At 37.7% G+C, this 10,655-nt stretch overlaps 1 protein-coding gene across 2 annotated transcripts; it reads right to left on the bottom strand.

Annotated features, from left to right (window-relative positions):
• Positions 1-1,045: 1,045 nt before the first annotated feature.
• On the bottom strand, positions 1,046-6,584 carry LOC123311553 (cuticle protein 16.5-like). Of its 2 annotated transcripts, XM_044895589.1 has the most exons (3): positions 6,464-6,584; positions 5,360-5,935; positions 1,046-1,561 (listed from the first exon to the last, which is right to left on the bottom strand). In XM_044895589.1, the coding sequence occupies exons 1-3, from the start codon at positions 6,473-6,475 to the stop codon at positions 1,190-1,192; spliced, it is 960 nt and encodes a 319-aa protein (XP_044751524.1). In that variant the 5' UTR covers positions 6,476-6,584; the 3' UTR covers positions 1,046-1,189. The 2 variants fall into 2 exon arrangements, with proteins under 2 accessions (XP_044751524.1, XP_044751523.1); XM_044895588.1 differs by lacking the exons at positions 5,360-5,935; positions 6,464-6,584 and adding an exon at positions 2,403-2,555 and having other exon boundaries at positions 1,046-1,843.
• Positions 6,585-10,655: the final 4,071 nt, after the last annotated feature.

The raw sequence follows: 10,655 nt of genomic DNA, 5'->3' as shown, positions 1-10,655 counted from the left end.
TACAAGTACCTAACACTTTGATATTCAGAAAACTGGCTTTCCCAAATGTCATTAAACATTTTATGCAGAAAGGAAGTGAATCAAGAATCTCATTTATGTGCCCTTTTGACAGTTTTTCTTAAGAAACTCCAAATAATGATATCATCAAACATGAAATTATCCCCTTTAATACCATTTTTATATCTGCAAATGAAATATTGAATCTTTCCACATCACAACTTTTCAGGACGGCACTGCTATGCAGATAACTTTGAAATGCCCGAAGCTCAGTTGTCTGAACTTCAGTTCTATCGGCTGCAAGCCCTCCATTTTTATCCATTACTCAACTCCAGCCCGTTCTGAAACTGCGGGAAGCTCTGATTTCTCGAAATAAATACCTCAATTTTTCCACCGCTAGGAAGGAGAAGTCAGAAGAGCGAAATAGCTTTGCTATCAGAAATTCTTCAGGAATACTCGGACTTTCAGCCGTCAATTGTCTTTTGAATGAAGAACAAGAGATGGGTTGAAAATTGAGCGACAAGTGATTTAACTACGAAAAAGTTCTTATCGAGAGACACCACATTAAAGAACAATAATTTCCATTTCAGATTTCTCCCAAAAATTCAGATCCGAATGGTCTTTGGCAAGTTTCGATGAAGTTAACGTAATTATTCACATTTCATTGTAATGAATATGTAATATGAAAGAAGTCTGTTGTTATCGGGTATTTTTAATTCAGTAAACTGTTTGAAAGCGATTTGTATTGATCCTCTCAAGATGAAACACGAGCAGATGCTATACCAAAATGTTAACGAGCTCCGTAACTACTGGATATGTGACCATCGAGCACATTGAAGATAGTGAAATTATGTCAGTATTCAGTCTTTAGGCGAAGAGTATCAGATGATACTTTCTGCTTTAGGGAAGTGTGTTTGTGTATGGAAAGTTTTTAGGGCTTGAGATGATAGGAGCATTGACGTGACTTTGGAAACCTATAGTTTTAAAAAGAGTACCTACATTTCCAACTCTTCAGTAGGGATAAGAGGGTGGAAGGAAAAAAAATCAATTGAAATTCATAATTTATTATCAACAGTCCAGAAATATATACATATTTTAAATATATAAATAATTTCAAGAGAAGGTAATACATTCAAGTAACAGAGAACATATTTCAGCCTTCTTTACATAGATGCATTCTATTATTCCTTATTTACAAATGGTATTTCTGGAGAGCCAAGGGAGCGGCGTAAGCAGCTGGGCTTCCGTAGGAGTATGCTGAAGTAGCGTAGGCAGCTGGGGCAGCATAAGAAAGGGCTGGGGAAGCATATGAGAGAGCTGGGGCGGCGTGAACAGTGGTAAGAGCTGGTGCAGAGTAGGAGATGGCTGGGGCAGCGTAAGATTTCACAATTGGAGCAGCAGCGGCGTAGGTGGCAACTGGGGCGGCGTAGGAAACAGATTGAGAGATTTTGTTGTTGTATGCATAAGAAGTGGCAGCTGGGATGGCTTTAGCGACGGCAACTGGAGCAGCATGGATGGCAGTTACAGCTGGGGCAGCGTATGAGATGGCTGGGGAAGCATAGGCTACTGGAGCGGATTGGATTCTGTTGGTGTAGGAGTATGAAGAAGCAACTGGAGCGGCATGGACAGCAGTCACAGCTGGTGCGGCATAAGATACGGCTGGAGCAGCATAAGCTACTGGAGCAGATTGGATTCTGTTGGAGTAGGAGTACGAAGAAGCAACTGGGGCGGCGTGGACAGCAGTCAAAGCTGGTGCAGCATAAGATACGGCTGCTGGAGCGGCGTAGGAAGTGGCTCCTAAGAAACCGGCATTAGCGTAGGCCAAAGTGGCGAAAAGGACAATGAGCTGTAACAGGCAAGTGAAATCTTCAATGAAGTAATGTTAACAGTGTTCGGTTATAATATTCAGCATATTTCTTAATTTTATGCAACTCAGAAGACAAATATAAAAGAAACATTCAGATAGCGATAAAGTTATAAAGTAGCAAAATGAGTAAAACACGAATGCACCTGTAATATCACAAGTGCTTGTAAACCAGGATACATTAATGCTAATTGGAATGAATGAACAGAACAACAAAGGATAACTGAGTATTTTTGAGTTTGACACTAAGCGAGTGTAATTATAGGAAACTATAATACAATATAAACAATAGAGGCGATACTACCGATAAAACTAACGAAAATCATCATTTTATTTCCTGATAAATTATCGTAGATGAATAATCTCTGAATAAAACCTTTTGACTATTTCCTTTAAAATTCAGAAGTGTATATGAATCATCTGAAATATTTATTTCATTTCTATTTCAGAGAAAATCAAATGCAAAAATGTTTTTTGATTATGATTTGATTCCATAATTTTTCAGGTTCAGTTTATTTTGAGTTGGTCAGTTGGTACTTACTTTGAATGCCATTTTTGAAAGGGTTGTTGTTGTTGCTGTGGATATTACACTGCAAATGATGCTTTTTGAAAAAAATAACAATTCTTTTATACCCGAGAATCTACTTCAGAGGAAATGATATTTTGGTGGGCGAGTACTGGTAGAACAGAGAAGTTGCTCCGATTGGCAATTGTGTAAACCAGTTTCGCAGGCTATATTGGACACAATTCGTTTGTATTTCGTGTGCGCTGTGAAATACCACCGGATGATCAAGTTCTTAAGATTTGACATTTGAATGATCTAATTAACATGTACCTATGTAATTTTATGCAACTCTTCGTGTTGGTGCTTCAAAACTACGTACCTACCTTAATTCAATTGTATCATTAGTTACAAAATTCGAAAAAACAAATAGTTAGAAAATGATAATTTGGTTACGTTGAGCAAATCTTCGAAAAGTACTACCTTCTTGTGAAGGCGTCAGTTTTCACTATTCTCCACGATAAAATGATCGTTCAGTCAATGTTTAAAGACATATGTATCTTGTTTTATAAAATGGTGAAGATTTTGCACATTCACTCACAGAGTGGAGAAGTTCATCTAACCAGGATATTAGTACCTCAAAACGGAAGGATGTACCCAAACAAAAGTCAGTTTCACCCAGAGAATATTTTTCTCTTCTAGTGACTTGAAATGCATATGAATGTCGAGAATATTCAAAAATTCTTCATTTAGAATGCCATCTCTAATTGAGAATAACTTCGAGAATGTTTGTGGATAGTTCTCGTTCCTTCCAGAATTTAGTAATTGATAACTTCTCGGTTTAAGGAACTGGATGAAAACACTTTGGATTCTTAGAGCGACGTTTCGGCGTTATATTTCGCCTTCCTCAGGCTACAATTATAAAAGAAATAAAAAAAAACATCAATACATGGACGACTATGTGGCTAGAACAAACTTATATCGATATCTACATAAACAGATTACAGGAACTATTACAAATTTTTTTAAAATTTAGGTTGTTTAATCAACTTTACAAACTTCGAGAAGTTTTCTCAGAATAAATGTTAAAATTTCAGCCTTTGTAGATAATAGAGAATGCAAGATATTATTGCAGCGTCTCTCATATAATCAATGTTTTTCTCTTATGATAATGTGAAAAGCCAAATAGTTCTGATTTTGAAACTTTGTTTTATCAGTAGACTCAGAAAATGGTCGGAATCATTTCATGCATTTATTAATTCCAAATACTAGTAGCTAATTATCAACACACTTGGATCTAGTTTCGGCAAACAATCTTCGAAATTGGGCAAAAAACGAAGAAAATAGATTAAATCGAAGTGGAGTCAATGAAAGCATTTGAAAAAATGCTCCATAATTAATAAACTGAAAGGGTAAACAGTGCCCGTAGAAGCATCAAATTTCACATCAATTACTTCGAAGTCTTGTGAGTCATTTTGCTAATAACTTGAAAACGAAGCATCGTAGGAGATTATGCTTTCCACTCTTCTTTGTTTCCCTGGAAAAGAGCTCCGAAATATGCCTAGTTTTTCTAGTTTGCCCACCCTGAACATCGAATTCATCTATACAATCAGTGAGGAGTATTCGTTCATAGAATAACCTCAAAATTTGTCCTTGTAGTCCTTTTTATACAATACACAGGCGTTTTGTAAATTCTGTATCTCGAAAGCTTCTCACAGGATTTTTTTGTGCTCATGAAAACTTTTGCCGGGGGTGGGAGGAAATTTAACCGAAAGCTATTTTCCATGCGATAGTGCGGGGTTCTTTTCATTTTTTCCCTTGGTTGCTTTGCCCTCAACCCTAGTGGAGCGGGCTATGTGCACCATACAAAAAAATAACAAAAATCCCACGTAACCACATCCGAATGATAAACCTGACAAAGGAATGAAACTGCTAAGCAGATATCTTTGGAATGCCCGAAGCTCAGTTGTCTGAACTTCAGTTCTATCGGCTGCAAGCCCGCCATTTTTATCCATTACTCAACTCCAGCTCGTTCTGAAACTGCGGAAAGCTCTGATTTCTCGGAATAAATACCTCAATCTTCCCAGCGCTAGGAAGGAGAAGTCAGATGAGCGAAATAGCTTTGCTATCAGAAATTCTTCAGAAATACTCGGACTTTCAGCCGTCAAGTGTCTTTTGAATGAAGACTAAGAGATGGGCTGAAAATTGAGCGACAAGTGATTTAACAACGAAAAACTTCTTAAGGAGAGACACCACATTAAAGAACAATAATTTTCATTTGAGATCTCTCCCAAACATTCAAATCTGAATGGTCTTCGGCAAGTTTCGATGAGGTTAACGTAATTATTCACAGTTCAGATTGTAATGAATATGCAATATTGAAGAAGTCTGTTATCGGGTATTTTTAATTTAGTGAACTGTTTGAAGGCGATTTGTACTGATTCTCTCAAGATGAAACACGAGCAGATGCTATACCAAAATGTCAACGAGCTCCGTAACTATTGGCAAAAAGTTGGTTACTCTTTACTATCGGATATGTGTCCATCGAGCACATTGAAGATAGCAAAATTATGTCAGTATTCAGTCTTTAGGCAAAGAGTATCAGATGATACTTTTTGCTTTAGGGAAGTGTGTTTGTGTATGGAAAGTTTTTAGGGCTACGTAGCATTGACTTGATTCTGGAAACCTATGGTTTTCAAAAGAGTACCTACATCCCCAACTCTTCAGTAGGGATAAAAAGGTGAAAGGAAAAAAATCAATTGAAATTCATAATTTATTATCAACAGTCCAGAAATATATACATATTTTAAATATTTAAATAATTTCAAGAGAAGGTAATACATTCAAGTAACAGAGAACATATTTCAGTCTTCTTTACATAGATGCATTATATTATTCCTTATTTACAAATGGTATTTCTGGAGAGCCAAGGGAGCGGCGTAAGCAGCTGGGCTTCCGTAGGAGTATGCTGAAGTAGCGTAGGCAGCTGGGGCAGCATAAGAAAGAGCTGGGGAAGCATATGAGAGAGCTGGGGCGGCATGAACAGTGGTCAGAGCTGGTGCAGAGTAGGAGATGGCTGGGGCAGCGGCGTAGGTAGTAGCGTAAGATTTCACAACTGGAGCAGCAGCGGCGTAGGTGGCAACTGGAGCGGCGTAGGAAACAGATTGAGAGATTTTGTTGTTGTATGCATAAGAAGTGGCAGCTGGGATGGCTTTAGCGACGGCAACTGGAGCAGCATGGATGGCAGTTACAGCTGGAGCAGCGTATGAGATGGCTGGGGAAGCGTAGGCCACTGGAGCGGATTGGATTCTGTTGGTGTAGGAGTACGAAGAAGCAACTGGAGCGGCATGGACAGCAGTCACAGCTGGTGCGGCATAAGATACGGCTGGAGCAGCATAAGCTACTGGAGCAGATTGGATTCTGTTGGAGTAGGAGTACGAAGAAGCAACTGGGGCGGCGTGGACAGCAGTCAAAGCTGGTGCAGCATAAGATACGGCTGCTGGAGCGGCGTAGGAAGTGGCTCCTAAGAAACCGGCATTAGCGTAGGCCAAAGTGGCGAAAAGAACAATGAGCTGTAACAGTCAAGTGAAATCTTCAATGAAGTATTGATAATAGTGTTTGGTAATAATAATAATCAGCATATTTCTCAATATAATGCAAATCAGAAGACAAATATAGGAAAAACATTCACATAGCAATAAAGTAGCAAAATGAGGAAAACACAAATGCACTTGTAATAATACAGGTGCATATACACCAAGATACATTAATGTTTAATGAATGAACAGAACCACAAAGGCTCACACTAAGCGAGTGAAATTATAGGAAACTATTTCTTGTGGAGATAAACAATAGAGGCGATACTACCGGTAAAACTAACGAAAATCATCATTTTATTTCCTGATAAATTAGCGTAGATGAATGATCTCTGATATAAATCCTTCTGACTCTTTATTTCAAAAATTTGAAAGAGTATATGAACCATCCGAAATATGTATTTTATTTCCATTTCAGAGTAGACAAATTGAAATATGTTTTTTGATTATGATAAAATTTCATAATTTTTCAAGTTGAGCTTATTTTTGTGAGTTGGTACTTACTTTGAATGCCATTTTTGAAAGGGTTGTTGTTGTTGCTGCGGAGATTAAACTGCAAATGATGCTTTTCGAAAAAATGAACAATTCTTTTATACCCAAGAATCTACTTCAGAGGAAATGATATTTTGGTGGGCGAGTACTGGCAGAACAGAGAAGTAGCTCCGATTGGCAATTGTGTAAACCAGTTTCGCAGGCTATATTGGACACAATTCGTTTGTATTTCGTGTGCGCTGTGAAATACCACCGGATGATCTAATTATCATGTAATTTTATGCAACTCTTCGTGTTGGTGCTTCAAAATTACGTACCTACTTTAATTCAATTGTATCAGTACTTACAAAATTCGAAAAAACAAATAGTTAGACAATGATAATTTGGATACTTTGAGCAAATCTCTGAATAGGTACTACTTTCTTGTGAAGGTGTCAGTCTCGGTGTCAGTTTTCACTATTTTCCACGATAAAATGAACGATCAGTCACAACTTAAGCGCATATGTATCCAATTTTATACAATGGTAAAGATTTTGTACATTTCAAACCACTTACAGAGAAGATAGAATCATCTAAGCAGGATATTATAACCCCAAAACGAAAGGATTTACCCAAACACAAGTCAGTTTCACGCAGAGAATATTTTTCTCTTCTAGTGACTTTGAATGCACATGAAGGTCGAGAATATTCAAAAATTCATTTAGAATGCCATTTCTAATTGACAATTTAACTTCGAGAAGATTTCTTAGAATAAATGTTCCAATTTCAGCCATTTTAGATAATGGAGATTACTGATTACTGATTGCTGGGTGTGTTGGACGGATAAACCCAAACCTGGCACTGCGACCAAGCGGTCTATTGTAGTACACGGGCAAGCTCATAGAGCTAGATCTCTCCCTCCTGTCCCATCCTGCCCAAAAAAGGAGATGATGTTGGAGTGGGAGTGATTCTTGAGTTCCTCTAGGATCATCTTCGGAGAACCAAATACTCCATGTTTAACCCTGTCTGCCGCTGGGCAGTCATAGAGGATATGCTCAATTGTTTCGTCCTCCTCTAAGCAGAGTCTGCAGAGAGGGTCATTGATGATGCTAAGATTTTTAAGGTGGGCTCTGAGTCTACAGTGTCCTGTGAAAGGCGCCATTATAGATCTCAGATTTGTTCTAGAAAATCCTAGCCAACGACTGGTGTATGGGCTGGGAGGCACTGAAATAGCCCTTGCGAGTGACGCAGTCCAGGACGGTTGCGCCAGTACTCCAGGACGTTTTGCCTTATCCAGCTGTTGGTTCGATCCCTGATTAAGGAATTGGAAATTTCTATACTGGATTCCGGGCCAATAAGCGTTTATGTTGCGCCTTCTCTGGCTAGAGCATCCGATGCATCGCATCTAAGATGTCTAAAACTCTGGTGTATTCACTGATTCGATTTTGTTTTTAATTTCGTGGGGATATCGGATCAGTTTCGTTTTTCTCACTGTAGGTAGCGCTGTTTAGAATTTGACAGAGCATTGTCAATTGATATTTGAAAATAATTTGAATACTTTCCTACGACTAACGAATATATTGTATTTATAAGCGATTATTGGTGTGTGAAAATGTATTAGTTCAAAAACTACAGCTAATAATTCGGTGTTTTTGGAATTTGAGCCAGAAAAAATCAGATGAACGAACATTCGGGAAGGATATAGCTAAGTTTCAAAGAAACTGTATTGGAAATACGTAATGTGAATTGTGAGCATGTATTGAGAATCAGAAATTGCTAAATCTATTCGAGTTTGTTCTTCAAATATTCTTCCTGAATAGATATAGTGAAAATTACCTTTCTATCAACTGAATATATTGGATATTTGACCAATCAATTGTGTTTTATCAAAATCATATTGAATTACTCCCCTCACGAATTCAAGTTGCCAAACGGAAATTATCTTGAAGAAGAACAGTAAATACTCCTTTGAACCCTTATTCGGTAGTGTTGAAATGTTGACAAATTTGTTTTTACAACGATAATTGAACTGTAAATCACAAATATTCCTTAACAGCTGACAAAATGGGCCAATTCATATTTTGCACTCGTTGATCGATATTCGATATCAACGCAAAACAAAATAAAAGGAGACAGTATCTTGGACTTCCTTTGATAGAACAAGGATAAAACGAAGCAAATGACATGGTGGCGCCGCCACGAAACTGATCCCATATCCCCGATTTTCTGAAATGTTGATGCTTGCAAAAAGTGACAAGTGCACACACCAGTGTTTAAGACATCTTAATCGCATCGTTGCCACTGAAGCCAGAGTGTCCAGGTACCCAAAATCAGTTGCAGTCTGTTTAAACTTCCCAATTTGGAGAGTAAGATAATGGAGAATGCAAGATATTATTTCAGCGTCTCTCTTTCTCTTATGATAATGTGAAGAGCAAAATAGTTCTGATTTCAAAAAATTCACTTTGTTTTATCAGTAGGTAGACTCAGAAAATGGTCGGAATCATTTCATACATTTATTGATGCAAAATACGAATAGCTTATTCTCAACACATTTTTATCCACTTTCGGTAAGCAATCTTCAAAATTGGGAGAAAAAACGAAGAAAATCGATTATCGAAGTTGAGTCACTGAAAATCACACCGTATCATTTTAACTCAGTAATTGGTTTTTAGCCTCGTCTATAAGGAAACAGTGGTATAATGAAGATGACGAATTCAATGACAGTTTGCATTTGAAAAAATGCTCCATAATTCCTAAACCGAAAGGGTAAAAAATTTTTTCTCGAAAAAGTTATCGTAAAAGGCTCAAATTTCAAATTTTCAAGACTTGAAAATTATTTTGATAATAACTCAAAAAAAAGCATCGTAAGAGGTTACGGTTATCGTTCATAGATTAACTTAAAATTATTCTTTGTAGTAGTTTTTATACAATACACTGGCGATTTGTAAATTCTGTAACTTGAAATCTTCTCACAGGATTTTTTTGTGCTCATGAAGGCTTTTGCAGGGGGTTGAGGAAATTAAACCGAAAGCTATTTTCCATGCGTTAGTGCGGGGTCCATTTAATTTTTTTTCCTTTGGTTGCTTTTCCCTCAACCATAGTGGGCTACGTGCACCATACAAAAAATAACAAAACTCCCACGTAACCACATCCGAATGATAAACCCGACAAAGGAATGAAACGGAGTAATTACGCGTGTGAGAATCAATCATCCGCGCTGCCATCCATTCAACCTAAAACGGCGTTAAAGCACATTGTTTCAATAGCGCCATGATCGAAGGAAATCGACATCCGCTATTGTTTCCGCCTGCGAGACTCGAATATTTCTCACATTAAATTTGTAAAATCAGTGGCGGCAAAGATGTGAGGATAACGAGGCCGTTGTTCGGGGCGAAATTGCTTTTAACGACAGCTTTTTCCGATATTGAGTTTCTACTTGTCACTCAGAGTTTGCAGTAGGAGGAAATTGGATGGCAAACTATTTTCGTCGCTGAGAAAACACTACGTCCTCGAGACCTATCCGGGGTAGAAAGATTGGGAAATTCTTTTTAGTCGTTCCCAGTTGACGTTGCTCGGGTTCTGATGAACGATAAATATTTGGAAATAAAGTTCTTGATGATCTTTCAATACGAAGGATAAAGGATAATATTCGTGGCATTTTTCTTTTCTTGTGCTTCTGTCGGTCAAATAAATCGAAGAGATGCGAAGGGGTATTTATTTATTTACTTAATCATTTATAGTAAACAGAATGATATACCTTGCTCCTGAACAATTCATTCCAGGAATATTCGCTTCAATATGTTTATTTTTATCAGATACCAGAATAAGGTTATTTGACATTTTTGTTTTTTTTTGGAAAACAATATTAAAAATATGCAAATAAAGACATTCATACAACAACACTTTTTATTGAAAATGAGAGAATTTCTAGTTTTAAATAACAAAGCAAACAATTAGTTATATAGTTATAGTTATAGTGAGAAGGGGTTACAGTTCACTGCGACCTTAAGGTCTATTGTGCCCCCTAACAGAGCTGTTTTCATCGCGCCCTTTACAGCTCGCCTTCCAGATCCAGAGATCTGATGAAATCCAATATCTGGGACGGCTTCAACGAGGATAATTCCCCACTCCTACAAGTTTCTCGTCCAAAGCATTCTTTCCTTTGGCTTGCAATGGCAAAGCATTCCGTAACCAGGTGAATAGGAGTTTCCTCCTCCTCCCCACA

This window comes from Coccinella septempunctata, chromosome 4, assembly GCF_907165205.1.
Source record: "Coccinella septempunctata chromosome 4, icCocSept1.1, whole genome shotgun sequence".
Lineage (NCBI taxonomy): Eukaryota > Metazoa > Arthropoda > Insecta > Coleoptera > Coccinellidae > Coccinella > Coccinella septempunctata.
Note: the sequence above shows the minus strand (reverse complement) of the source record. Positions and strands in the feature narration are given on the sequence as shown.